Source organism: Portunus trituberculatus, chromosome 13, assembly GCF_017591435.1.
Source record: "Portunus trituberculatus isolate SZX2019 chromosome 13, ASM1759143v1, whole genome shotgun sequence".
NCBI lineage: Eukaryota > Metazoa > Arthropoda > Malacostraca > Decapoda > Portunidae > Portunus > Portunus trituberculatus.
The window spans coordinates 7,649,281-7,663,929 of NC_059267.1; the positions used below are offsets into that span (position 1 = coordinate 7,649,281).

The 14,649-nt window shown below is 46.5% G+C and overlaps 1 protein-coding gene across 2 annotated transcripts in view; it reads left to right on the top strand.

The window, feature by feature from the left end:
- Window positions 1-14,649, top strand: part of LOC123503089 (calcium/calmodulin-dependent protein kinase type IV-like) — a 103,800-nt gene that overhangs the window by 23,806 nt on the left and 65,345 nt on the right. The window contains exon 1 of one of the 2 annotated variants that reach the window (XM_045252515.1): window positions 14,057-14,079. The exons of the other annotated variant lie outside the window; for it this stretch is intronic. Within the exon in view, the coding sequence (XP_045108450.1) occupies window positions 14,072-14,079 (8 nt within the window). The 5' untranslated portion in view covers window positions 14,057-14,071. Of the gene's footprint in view, window positions 1-14,056; window positions 14,080-14,649 lie in introns of those variants that run through there. 2 annotated transcript variants of the gene reach the window in all.

Genomic DNA, 14,649 nt, shown 5'->3' on the forward strand with positions numbered 1-14,649 from the left:
CTTTTTTGTTTTAATTATTGTCTTTATTACTCCTCTTTTCTTCCGCCATTCGTCTCTCTCTCTCTCTCTCTCTCTCTCTCTCTCTCTCTCTCTCTCTCTCTCTCTCTCTCTCTCCCCCTTCCGCTCTCCCTTCATAACTGTTACAAAATACGGGACTCATTATGCGTCACTGCTTGTGTTGATACTGTGTGTGTGTGTGTGTGTGTGTGTGTGTGTGAGTGTGAGTGTGTGTTTCAGGTTAAGGGGATTCCCAGGCAAGGATGGTTAGGGGAGAGGAGGAGCGTTTTTGGAGTTGGGGGGAAGAGGGGGAGAATTTCTGGGGAGAGGGACGGAGTGAGGAGTGAGGGAAATCTGTCTTCACATCCGTTGATACTCCCCAACATGCTGCTGTCCTCCTCCTCCTCCTTCTCCTCCTTCTCCTTCTCCTTCTCTTCTCTTCTCTTGTTTCGCCTCCCCTTAAGGATTTTTTTGTCTCCTAACGCCTTCTCTACTTCTCTCTTCTCTTTTTTTAGTTTCTCCTCTCCAGATTCTCTTTCTCTTGTTTCTTTTCGTTACATTTGTATTACCATCATTACTCATTACTTTCTCTTACGATAATTTTTTTCATTTATTAGCGTTTGTTTTCATTATTTAGTTGTCATTTTTTCCTTTCCATCATTTTCTTCTTTTCATGTTTTTTTATTTAGTTCTTTTTATATTTTATTTTTCTCATCCGTGCCCTCATTATTTTATCTTCTTGCTTTGACCTTTCCTTCCTTTCCGTCATTCCCTTTGCTTCTCTTCCTTTCTCCTCTTGACTTATGTTCCCATTTCTCTTATCTCGTTGCTTTAACCTTACTTCTTTTCATTATTCCTCCTCGTGGTCCTCCTCCTCCTGCTGCTGCTGCTCCTCCTACAGTCATAAAATCATCACGTCTTTCAGCAAACCACAAATTATCTGGTACATCATCTCACATCCACACTTCATCGTCGTTGTTAGGATGTTTATGCACTCAGCCACCCGTCATATTTCGCTGTAGCATCTTACTTCCCTACGATAAGTGTGTTGAGGAGAACCCCGGGCATTTTCTTGCTGGGAGATTTCCTCGCTGACTCATATAGTGCCTCTCAGTCCCTTGCGCGTGTGTTGAGAGCCTTGTGATGCTTAGCTGTCTTTCACTCACGTTGTAGCATCTTATCCCTACAGTTAAATATGTTGAAGTTAATAACGAGCTCTTTCTTGTGCGATGTTTCTATACTGACTCGCATCCCAGTCCTTCTCCAACGTGTTATAAAACGGTGTGATGCTTAGCTATCTTTCACTCACTTTTTAGTATCTTACTCCCTATGATTAGGCTGCCGAGGGCATTATTTTACTGGGAAATTCTTAACTGACTCATCATGTGCATCCCAGACCTTCTTAGTACTTACAAGCGCGTTTAAAGAGCCCTGTGTCTTGTGGCTGCCTTTAATTCACGTTGCAGCATCTTACTCTGCGTTAAAGTGATTCACGGGCGCTTTGTTGCAGGAAATTTGTACACTGACTCATCTTGTGCTTCTCTCAGTCCCTCTCAGTCGTCGCGCGCGTGTTTTAAGAGCCTTGAATGACCTGACACTCATTCTTCCTAGCGGGTATTTTGAAACGCAGCAAGAGTTTGTTTACTCGGTGCGATCATTGCTCTTGACTCCGCCGCCAACCATTCTTGCGATTAACCTCCTTATCGGGGCGACTTGTTAGGGCGTAGGAGGTGGAGGAAGGAAGGAGGTGAGAGGTGAGAGTGCCAGGGAGAGTCCTGTGTTGTGAGTCATGCGCTGCGGGTGGAGAATAAGGGGCTTGGGTAGGTGGAGGAAGGTGGAGACGTGGTTGTGAGATGGGGTTAGGAAAGGTGGGTTTGTGTGGAGCAAGGGAGATAGGCTACACCTTTCCCAGTGTGGAGGGAAGGTTTGGGTTTTTTTATGCGGGGCAGCGACGGTGATGAGGGAAAGGGTGGAGGAGGGGAAGATAAGGCCAAGAAAAGTGGTGGTGACTGGTGGAGAGAGGATATTGTTTCTCTGAGGTGTTGACGTGGAGGGATGTGGATAAGCTGTGGATATGGAGTAGAAAGTTTGGAGTTAGTAGATACATTTGATACTACTACTACTACTACTACTACTACTACTACTACTACTACTACTACTACTACTACTACTACTATGGTGTAAGTCGAAGGAAAGAACGTAAAAAGATCACTAATGCAACTTCCTCTCCTGATATTTCTGTCAAAACTTCCTGATTGACATTGACACAAACATCTTTTTTTTTCTTAATTCTGGCGGATGTGTGTGTGTGTGTGTGTGTGTGTGTGTGTGTGTGTGTGTGTGTGTGTGTGTGTGTGTGTGTGTATTTCATTCGTGAACTTTAAGTGTGTTTGTTTGTGTATGCGGGAAGAACAGGATCATAAGCTGTATTAGTATCGCATTTCCTAACTCATGGCAGGCACAATTTGTTTATATATTCTCTCTCTCTCTCTCTCTCTCTCTCTCTCTCTCTCTCTCTCTCTCTCTCTCTCTCTCTCTAGCCATCACTTCCACATTCATACCAACCCATCACTAGATAACACACACACACACACACACACACACACACACACACACACACACACACACACACACACACACACACACACCACAACACAGCAAAAGCCTCCAAGACAACTCAAAGCCAGTTCCCGGGCAGTGATAGATCGAAGTGACGTAACGCTGATCTTCGTGACATCCGTGACAGCAAGATCAAGAGCAGGCGCAGTAAGAGACTCGCTCGGTCCCTGATCCCTTGCTCCACCCCCCTCCAAAGCTAATCCCTCCTGAATCCCTTAAGGTCACGGTAAAGGCGTCATCAAAGGCGATTGTGGCGAGCTTCCAAGTGGTCTGCCTGGGGTGTTGACGCCATTATCCCCTGCGGCGCCACTGGGAGGAAGGTCATGGTGGTGGTGGTGGTAGTGGTGTGATCGTGTGATGGTGGTGGTGGTGGTGGTGGTGGTGGTTCTTATTGTGTTATAGATGTAAAGATAGGTAGGTAGGTTGGTAGAGAGAGAGAGAGAGAGAGAGAGAGAGAGAGAGAGAGAGAGAGAGAGAGAGAGAGACTTCACGGCCATCACTCTCTCTCTCTCTCTCTCTCTCTCTCTCTCTCTCTCTCTCTCTCTCTCTCTCTCTCTCTCTCTCTCTCTCTCTCTCTCTCTCTCTCTCTCTCTCTCTCTCTCTCTCTCTCTCATCACAGAACACTGGCGCCAATGAATACTTAGAAAAAATCATAGGAAATCACACAGCAAGCCGATACCTCCTCTTGGTGACGCAATGTGAGGTGCGCGGCAGGGGAGGTGAGGCGGCGGTGTTTTGAAAGGCGCACGAAGGGGTTTTGTGTTGCGGACCAGTGTTGCAGTCATAATGGTAACAACAAAAAGAGAAGTGTTTAGATGTCGCCACCAGACACGGGAATGGATGCAGCAACAACAATGATAACCACAAGAACAATAATAACTATATACTACTACTAATACAACGATAAACTGTAAGCATTATGTGACATTACTAATCGCAAACTATGAAATTGACTTGCAAAATGAGAGATGAATAAGTAAAATTGTAGTGAATTGAAGGAATAAATCTTGTGTTTTTTGAAGGGAAAGAAAGATATGTATGTCTATTTATAAATGCGTATGTTTCATGTCTTGCATCTATCAGTGTCTTGCGTTCATTACTACTACTACCAAGAGAGAGAGAGAGAGAGAGAGAGAGAGAGAGAGAGAGAGAGAGAGAGAGAGTGAGAGTGTACAGTTGCCCTCTCAAATCTCTCTTATCTCCCTACACGAAATGCAAAGCGTGTGATGTCAGCCGGCAGAGGAGGAAACGCCGGCAGATAAGTCCCTAATATCTACATTGACGTCACTATATTCCGCCGAGGGAGGAACGAGGACCACCAAACATTGACTTCACTTCCTCTGCGCTGCGCCTCGCCTCGCCTCACAGCTGGAGGCAATGAACCGGCGGGCGTGAGGCGGCGCAGCTTCGGATACTGCATCTGAAGCATTTCCTCTCACTTCCTGTCCCGCCACATGTTCCCTTATGGCTTCGGAGCGCTTCGAGTACACAGGAGTCGAACGTATGAGTCAGACCTCCTGTGGGACCGAGACTGTGTGTGTGTGTGTGTGTGTGTGTGTGTGTGTCCCCTTGTTTAGTGGCTTATTAAAGAGGAGAGAATGAGTGTGTGCATTGTTACCAAGGGGGAGAAGGGAGGCAGGGAGGTATATGAGATAATGGAGGGGGTGTTGTAAGCCGGGAGGGAGGTGTTGGGGAGAGGGGGGAGGATAGCGTGTAGCCTCTGTTGTCTGGCCCACTCTTAATTTCATCCCTCTACCCGCCCACTCCCCGCCCACTGATAAAGCCCCATTGTGTAGGCCACCCGCGCTCGCTACACCCACAAGGCGGAGGTGTGCCACTGTCTTACACCCCCGCGCCTACACCCACTCCCCCCCACCACTAACACCCGCGCCTCCCTCTCGCATTAAGCTTTTGCACTACTAAGATGAATGCAGAGTAGTTATGAAGTCAGGACAGCACGAACTTGGCTGAACTTAATGCAATAACTAGGTGAATGTAACTGGGTGAGGAGGATTATAACTACGAGGTCAGTATTCTCCTTACCATTCTCCTTTCTCTCTCTCTCTCTCTCTCTCTCTCTCTCTCTCTCTCTCTCTCTCTCTCTCTCTCTCTCTCTCTCTCTCTCTCTCTCTCTCTCTCTCTCTCTCAAACCTGAATCTCCACTCCTCTCGCATTCTCTTCTTCTTTCTCATCTTTGCATTCTTCCTTTCACCCCACCCATAAGTTTAATCATTCCTATTACTATTTTCTCCTCCTCCTCCTCCTCCTCCTCCTCCTCCTCCTCAGTACATCTATGATTTCGCTGGAGTAAAATTAAGATGTTTAGAGTCAATGGCACCCTTTGTTAATAATGCGTGCTGAACTGACACTTAATTAGCACAAGGCAGCTTAACGCCTTCAGTACTGGGACGCATTTTTTTACTTTGAGTTTTGGGTATGATTACATGATTTAAGTATTTACATTAGCAAGCGTCTATGGAGGTCAGAAGATTAATGGCCAAAGTCTTCATTGTTCTAATCCCCACACAAGTTTCTGAAGCTGTTTAGCGGCCCTTTCAGAACTGGGACGCATTTTTACCATGAGGTTTTGGTATAATTAGATGATTTAAGTATTTACATTAGCAAGGGTCTATGGAGGTCAGAAGATTAATGGCCAAAGTTTCTGAAGCTGTTTAAAATCACCAAATAGTGAGCACAATAAATATGAAAACGCGTCCTCGTACTGAAGAGGCCATAGGAATCAAAAGGTTCATGTGATAATAGTAAAGGGGGTAATGATAAATACTAGTCGATCCAACGAGTTAGGTAGAGGGAGGTTTCAAGACATTTGTCCCTCACTTCAGGATAACTCTTATGAAGTTTAACCCATTCAATACCATGACGCATTTCCATATTCATTCTGGTGACTCTTTTATACAGCTTCATAAACTCACGTAGGGGATTAAAAATTGTGAAGACTGTGGCCATTAATCTTCTGACCTCCATAGACCCTTCCGAACGTCAATAAAACGGTCTAATCGAACACAAATCTCAAAGTAGAAATGTATCCCCGTACTGAAGGGGTTAAGAGAACTGGCAACCAAATGAGCCTTTTTTTTCCCATTTTTTGTTGCCCTTGGCCAGTTCCCTCTCTTGCATAAAACAAGTTGAGTGTTAGTGCGATAAGGTGATTAAAAGGAATAACTACAATGACTTAATTACTTGCTTGGGAAGGCGGAAGGAAATTGGTCAGTGCTGCGATGTCAGTGGAGTTGTGCTGAGACAAGGAACAACCCTCTTATCCCGCCTTCCTCCTCATCACCCCCCTCTCTCTTCCTTCCCCTCCCATCGCTCTCCCCTCTCCTCTCCCAACCCTCTCGTCACACGTCTTAATCTTCGTCAGCTTTTGAATATGACATGCTCTCACGGCCTCTCTCTCTCTCTCTCTCTCTCTCTCTCTCTCTCTCTCTCTCTCTCTCTCTCTCTCTCTCTCTCTCTCTCTCTCTCTCGTCAATCACTATTATTTTTCTTATCCTTCTTGTCTTTTCCATTTTTTTATTTCAGGTTTTGTTATTTTCCTGTTCATTACTAATTCTGGTGATGTTTCTTCTTTTCTTCTTTCCTCTCCACTTTGTCCCTCATTTCTCCATTTTCGTTATTTGCATCTTTATTATATGTTCTTATTTCCCTTGTTTTCCTTCTTTGATTTGTAACTTTTCTTGTTTTGCAGATTTCCAACTTCCTGTTTCCTGTTATTTTGTTCTTAGTCGTATTTTCTCCTTTCCTATTTCCACTTTATTTTTCTGTTTATTTTTTTTTTTAAGGGGGGCGGCAGTGTTCGATCTTTTCCTTCTAGTATATTTTATTTCTTTCTGTTTTAATTTCTTTCATGTTATATCTTTGTCTATCCTTTTCATCATCTGTTGTTTTTGTCTTCTTTTTCTTCTTCTTCTCCTTCTTCTTCTTTTCCTTTTTTCTTCTTTTTCTCTGTTTCTTGTTGTTGTTGTTCTCCTTCTCCTTCTGTGCTCGTCCTTCCGTTCTTGTTTTGAGTAAGACGAGGACAATTATGAAAAAGAAGTTGAGGGGAGATAAACAGAACAGTGAGTAATTATAAGAAAATAAATATGGTGGAAATGAAAAACGAAATTTATCCAGGAAAATAAATAAATGAAGGAAAAAAAGAGAAGAGAGAGAGGATGGAAATTCATATCAGGAAAATTATGATATAGGAAAATCTGTGGTGCAACCGGAGTGTGGAAAGTGGGCCCAGTGGGAGAATCAAGATCAAGATTAGGATTGGAATACACACCTTTATCTTTTCACTCGCTATGCAACAATTCACAACTTAAAAGGCTATTTTTTTTTAATACGATGTTGGCTTTTCACGGAAATTTATGGGCTAAAGAGAATATTTTTGGGTACCTCCTATCTGAAAGCCCACCCGCTAGGAAACCGTTGCCCCGTGTGAGGAAGCCCAACCTGCACTCGGACAGGAATCAAAGTTTCGAATCCGTGCTCTTGGAAACCCCTCGGACCCCAAAGCACGCATGGTTCCACTGTACCACGAATTCTTTAGGGACGCGAAAGAAAGAGATGCAAGTAAGAATAGATTTTTAGAGTTCCTAGGGACCGCAATATTTGGAGGTGGAAAGAGGAGGAGTTGTCTCAGAGTGTTTAGTTTTGAAAGATGTGTCATATTGCAGTGAAACGATGGATTAATGCGGCGTCTTGAACAGATAGAATCCATGCAAGACGTCGCATTAAATGTCCTAACTCTGTTCTTGGTCTTCATTACGTTGTGCGGGTTTAGAGTCTAGGTATATATTGCAAGCAAATCAGAGAGAGGAAAATAAATAAATACCAGTTTTGCACATGAAAAATATAAACCACAAAAAAAAAAAAAAGGGAAAATATCATAACCCGAACTTAAACATGTACAAATAAGGGATAAATTGAAACCACAAGGAATTAGAAAAAAAAAAAAAATTGCGAGAGAATAAAATGATCAATAGAGACCAGCAGGGAGATGAGAGCGTGCCTGCCTCATGACATCACCTCTACTCCTGAAGAACGGCGAGGTGACCAGTGCACCCTGCAGGAGGAGGAGGAGGAGGAGGAGGAGGAGGAGGAGGAGGAGGAGGAGGAGGAGGAGGAGGAGGAGGAGGAGGAGTGCGAAGGGTAGTGGGGCGATGCAGGAGGGTAAGAGATGAGAAGATTGACATTGTAAAAGGAGGAGAGGAGGTGGAAACAGAGGAAGAGGAGTGAAGGGGCATTACTGAGAGAGAAAGAGGAGGATAAAGAAAGGGATTGGAGGAATGAGAGGAAAGATGCGTGCCAGATTAATAGATAATAGGCGTAAATAGAGAAATAAGACGATAAAGAGGAAGAATAGAAGAGTAAGGGAACAAGGTGAGGTAAGAGGAGGGGTAAGGGTCAGTGGGTGGAGTTTATTGTGAGGGGGGTGGAGGGGATGGGGAGGTGGGGGTCAAGAGGGCACGTCTGTACACATGAGTGGATGCCTCTGCGATTGTCTTATGTTTGTCGAATCATCAATCTGTTTGTAGCCTCGACTCCTCTCGCTCTTCCTGCTGCCACACACACACACACACACACACACACACACACACACACACACACACACACACACACACACACACACACACACACACACACACACACACACACACTTCATGCAGTTTAATCTTGTGTGTGTGTGTGTGTGTGTGTGTGTGTGTGTGTGTATTTGCCGTCCCACACAAAAGCAAATTTAAGGTTAGGTGGTTGCAGGGAGTGGCGAGATCAGAGGAGGAGGAGGAGGAGGAGGAGGAGGAGGAGGAGGAGGAGGAGGAGGAGGAGGAGGAGGAGGAGGAGGACAAAAAGAAAGAGAAGGGGGTGAAGGGGTGTGGAAAGGATGTACCGCCCCATCTCCACCTCCCCCCTTAAGTAAATTACAGCTACTTCGTGGAAAAGAATGAATAGATACACTTACCTAAACAAATTCTGATGTTTGCCTGGGTGCGGGGGCCGGTATCAGGAAGTGTCGAGGGAGGGGAGCGGCGCCCCACCCAGAGTAAACTAAGGCTTGGTGTGAGATGTGGTGGGGCGGTGGGCATTGCTGGGGAAGGGAAGGGGGAGGGGTTATGTGGGGTGGGGAGAGGAATGTAGCGGTGACGGAATGAGATCAGGTTGTCCTGCTGGAGGCGCTGTAGCAGGGAACACACACACACACACACACACACACACACACACACACACACACACACACACACACACACACACACACACACACACACACACACACACACACAAAGCTGGATAAAGGTACTTGGTAATAAAGACAATGCTCTCTCTCTCTCTCTCTCTCTCTCTCTCTCTCTCTCTCGGTGAGGTAGCAGGATTAACATATCAGGATGACGTGCTCACTGCCTGTCTTCAGAAGTTTGTGGATGAATGTGTGATGGATCGCCCGCCGCGCCCTGCCAGCCACTTTCACTACCTATCCACCAATAAGGACCGCCGTGGGGAGGGAGGGAGAGGGAAGAAGGGAGTGTGAGACGGAGTGTGAGACGGAGTGTGTTTGTAATGAAATGAGCGAGTGAATGAGAGAGAGAGAGAGAGAGAGAGAGAGAGAGAGAGAGAGAGAGAGAGAGAGAGAGAGAGAGAGAGAGAGTCAATGTTTCCGTTTAACGTTTTATGTGAGGTGCTAATGAAGGTTTCACTGTTTTTTCCTCCCTTTGACTGGATTTCTTCCCGCAAAAAAAAAAAAGGAAAACTGGAAAGAAAAGTGTAAAAATGAGTGGACGAGAGAGTGAGTTGAGTGAGTTGAGTGAGTGAGCGAGTGAATGAGTGAATGAGTATATTGAGTCATTGTTGATAAGGTACAGTGTTATCAGAGAGAGAGAGAGAGAGAGAGTTAAAATGTTGAGAGAGGTTTATCTGTTATTATATTTTTGCTCTGTTTTACCATTCAAGTGGTGGTGGTGGTGGTGGTGGTGGTGGTGGTGGTGGTAGTTTCATTCATTATCATTTATTTCCTGTTTGTTTTTCCATTAAGTATTTTTTTTTCCCATAATTTAGTTATGTTTTTGTTTATACAGTTTTCTTTCTTCGTTTTCTTTCATAATTCTGTTATTTCTCTCTCTCTCTCTCTCTCTCTCTCTCTCTCTCTCTCTCTCTCTCTCTCTCTCTCTCTCTCTCTCTCATTTGCATAATTTTCACGTTTTTTCCTTTTCTTTATTGCCTTTTCTCCATTACCCCTCATGATTTATTCTTCATTTCTTCCCTCCGCCTCTTCCCTCCCACTGTGATAGTGAGGGAAAGGGTGAAACGAAGGAGGGGAATGGAGATAACTTTCCCCTCTCCCAGCGGGCGAGAGGGGAAGAGGTCTGTTTGGTGGCTGCGTGGGAAGGAAGGAAATGATAGGAGTGTGGAGGAGGAGGAGGAGAAGGGGAAGGGGGAGGGGAAGGAGGAGGAGCAGCAGCAGGAGGAGGAGGAGCAGCAGGAGGAGAAGGAGGAGGAGGAGGTGTTTGGGTGTGTAAGGAACAGAGGTGTTTAATGTGAGGGAAAATGAGGGAGTTGTAGAGAGAGAGAGAGAGAGAGAGAGAGAGAGAGAGAGAGAGAGAGAGAGAGAGAGAGATAGTATGGTGTGCGTGGGGATAATCTGCAGGAGGTGACTGGGAGAAGAAGAGAGAGAGAGAGTGAGAGGGAGGGAGGGAAGGAAGGAAGGAAGAGGTTGAAAGACAAGCTGTAGGAGAAGGAGGAGGAGGATGAGGAGGAGAGGAGGAGAAGAGGAGGGAGGAGGTGGACGTGTGTCAGCTTACGTTACTGCCTGGACACCTGCGCCGCTGCTGCTGTGAATCAGTGCAGCAGCTGTGCTAACATGAGGCGGCTGTGCGGCTGTGACTCACCCACCATGGTAGTACATCAATGCAGCTCCATCGCACCCGCCCTCCGCCCCTGTAGCATCCTGGCATCTCTGGGGTGTGGGGTGAGGGGTGAGCGTGGGGCAGGAGCGGTAATGAATGGAGTGTCAGGGTCTCGGGGTGTGAGTAGCGCACAGTCAAGTTTGTCAGGCTGATTACTAACACTTTGCGGGGCCGTCTCCTCTCTCAGGCCCTCCACATCACTCTCCTCCTCTCTCACTCTCCGTTGCTGACTGAAATAGGTCTGGTTGGACGGGAAGGGAAGGAGACACAAGGGATGAAGGGAATTTTTTCGGTGCTTCTTACTTCTCTACTGGTCTCTCGTTTCCTTCTTTTTTCTCTCATTTCGTTTTTCTTCTTTTGTTCTCCTCTTTGCTTCTTTTCGTTTCAGCTCTATTCTCATTTATTACGTTTCTTCCTCCTTCTCGTTTTCCTTCTCATTAATTCTGTCTCTATTTCCCTTCATTATGTCCTCCTCCTCCTCCTCCTCCTCCTCCTCCTCCTTTGCTTTTACGTATGTCTCTCTTACCGGCATTTAGTGTTAGATACTTAAACAAACAACCTTGTAAAGACCACAAAGTCTGTTGGTGTCTCTCTTCCTTTGTATATATTCCTCCTCCTCCTCCTCCTCCTCCTCCTCCTCCTCCTCTCTTCTTTTCCTTTGTTTTACTTGTTCTACTTCATTCTATTTCATTCCGTTGTTCTCATTTTACTCTTTCTATTTTTTATACTCCTCCTCCTCCTCCTCCAGTCACCTGTGATAACCGTGGGACGCGCCTCCTTCTGCACCAGCTCCACTCTCTATCTCGTCGCGGCTCACTGGCTGGGAACCGGGAGGAGGAGGAGGAGGAGGAGGAGGAGGAGGAGGAGGAGGAGGAGGAGGAGGAGGAGGAGGAGGAGGGCCTGGCAGTGAGCGAACCGGTTGATAGTGACTCCTTTCTTTTTTGGCAACTTTTTTTTCCCCTTTTTTTTTTTCGCGGTGGTGGAAGGGACACCATTTATTTTTGTTTTTATTTGGTGGTGGTGGTGGTGGTGTTGTTGTTGTTGTTGTTGGGGGATATTCGAATTGATTTAGGAGTGGACGATTTACTGTTGTTGTTGTTGTTGGTGGTGGTGGTGGTGGTGGTGATGGTGGTGGTTATGGTTCTTGGTGATGGCGAGGAGGGAGGGTTGGTGACGCTTTTTGGTTTGTGTGGTGAGTTTGTGGAAGGCTGACTTCCTTCTTTTTTCTTATTCTATTTATTTTGTTATTTATTTTATTTTATTTTTTGGAGGAGGAAGAGGAGGAGGAGAAGAAAAAGGAGGAAAAAGGGGAGGAGGAGGAGGAGGAATAGATGTTTAAGGCTGAGGTTATGCACAGCGACATTACAGTGGCATGAATGACCGTAACAAGAAATGCGAAAATGAAGTCTGGTAATGCGGGAGGAGGAGGACGAGGAGGAGAGACTAACCACAATGAAGAAGACAAAAAAAGTCGTGAGTTAAGAGTCAGATCGTAGAGTCGAGAGTCCTGCAGGGGGAGTGTTGAGGAGGCGCCCTTGGGGAAAGATCGTTGTCTCTGTATCGTCGGGAGTTTTGAAGTCACGCAACCCCAGAGTCGGCGTAGGAAGCCGTGACGTGCGGAGAGACGCAGGGATGAGGGCGGGGCTGCTGCGTGGGGAGGAGGGATGTGGGGATGAATGGGGCGGGTATCCGGGATGTGTGGGGAGGGACGCGGGACAAGATCTGGGTTTATTATCGTAGTTTCCCCTCCTAGCTGGCTGTTCCCGCGGGGAAAGGACAGTTGGGAAGTGCCTGGCGACTTGAGAACAACAGGGAGGAACAGGAGAAGGGGAAGAGGGGAAGAAGTTAAAAAATTCGCGTCGACGCCCATGACTGCAGGACCCGCCCTCTCCCCTCTCCCTCTTCGTGCTCCCACGACGGGATTAAAATGAGTCTCCATCGACGGCGGCAGCGGCGGCGGCGACCCCATTCCTGACTCTTGAACCGTCGGCGCCTCGAGAGCCGCCGGCGACAACAGGCTGCGTCCTGCCCTTAGCGTGTTGCCCCGAGGATGCGGCTTGCCATGGCCCCTCCCCCTATCCTTCCCCTCCCCCTCACCTCATCCACCGCTGCCGCTCATCGCGCCACCCAGCAGACGGCCTGGTGTTAGGTGTTAAGTGGTGCCCGCCACGCAACACTGTGCCACTTCACACTGCGCCTCCCCGCTCCCTCCACCCGAACCCCGTGGCCAGGGCACTGGGACACGCGCCTCTCCGTGGTAGTTACCATTGCTCTTCTTAAGTTTCCATTACTGCGTTGCGTTATCCTCGTTTTTTCTTTCATTCCCAAATAAGTCATGTTTCGTAACAACATAAGAGTTTCTTGTTCTCCGCCGCCGCCACCACCACCACCACCACCACCACCACCACCACCACCACCACCACCACCACCACCACCACCACCACGCCTCTCGTTAACATCATCACCGTAACCTGAGAAGGCGGTGAGCCAGGTGAACGCAATGTAGGAGTGAGGCCGCCCACCGTCACCTGGCCAAACAAGGTGCCTTTGGTTGGCTCCTGCACCCGCCCCCCCTTCACTATTCTTATCCACTCTGCCACGCCGACACCGCCAGACACCAATGCCACCAATCCTCCAGCACCGCCACCACCATCACCACCAAAACAACAACAACAACACTCCAGCTTCCCTTTCTATGTTCACCAGTGTCACCAGAATCAACACCACCATGCAGCGCGTCTTCATCACCACCACATCACTACCGGTGTCATCATCACCAGCACAGACATCAGTACAGCCATCATTACCACAACCACCGTTCCTGTCGCCACCGATGTCATCACCCTCACCACAACTGGCAACCACCACCACCACCAACAAGAGCAATTACAATGATACAACATTCACCACCTCATTCATCTCCACCATCAACACCATCACCCTCAACAATAGCTATACGTTCATCACCACCTCTGTCGTCACCAACAGTCACCTCCATCACCACCATCACATTCACCAAAGATAATCAACAAAAAAAAAAAAAAAAAAAACATCACCACTACTATACCACCACCACCACCACCACCACCACCACCACCACCACCTCCAACAAGCAACAAGCAACAAACACCAAACAACTGCTACTTTCTACTCCCCACACTCGTAGCAGTCAACACCACTCCCGCAACACTGATCCCTCAAATAACTGGTTTCTGAAGGGACTGAATATTTAATTACTATAAAAAAGGAATCATGAAAAAATTGAAAAAACTGGTCTAGATTCGCGCCTTTCTGCTCCTTCGATGAATGCACCAACCAACAAACCAACCAACAAACATAAACTACAAAAATAAAGTTAATTAAGTGAACTAAATGTATCAAATATTTCCTCTTTATATTTAGGTCATGTAGTTTTTATTTTATTTATTTATTTTTTCTTTTCTAAGCGAACAATGGTCTACTTCATTATCTTGTTGCTAAAACGTTTCCTTTTTCTTACTTTCACAGGTACGTATTGAGGCGTTTCTCCCTACACACATGACTGCACATATATGGGAGGGTGAGTACGTGTGTGTGTGTGTGTGTGTGTGTGTGTGTGTGTGTGTGTGTGTGTGTGTGTGAGGTAAAGTTACACTCAAAGGATTCCATCACAACTGTCCTCCTCCCTCCATTCCTCCACTTACCCCCATAAACTCCTTCCTCCTCCTCCTCCTCCTCCTCCTCTTCCTCTTCTCTCCGGTTGTCCTGTCCCCTTCAGCCTCCCTCTTCTTCTTCTTCTTCTTCTTCTTCTTCTTCTTCTTCTTCTTCTTCTTCTTCTTCTTCTTCTTCTTCTTCTTCTTCTTCTTCTTCTTCTTTTCTTCTTCTTCTTCTTCTTCTTCTTCGTCTTCTTCTTCTTCTTCTTCTTCTTCTTCTTCTTCTTCTTCTTCTTCTTCTTCTTCTTCTTCTTCTTCTTCTCTCCTCTCTCCCTCTCCCTCTCCCTCTCCCTCTCCCTCCCTACCACCACCACAAGCATCTCAATCAACATCTCATTAGCATAAGTTATTTTTTTCCCATCACATTATCCTTTACGTGCTTCTCTCTCTCTCTCTCTCTCTCTCTCTCTCTCTCTCTCTCTCTCTCTCTCTCTCTC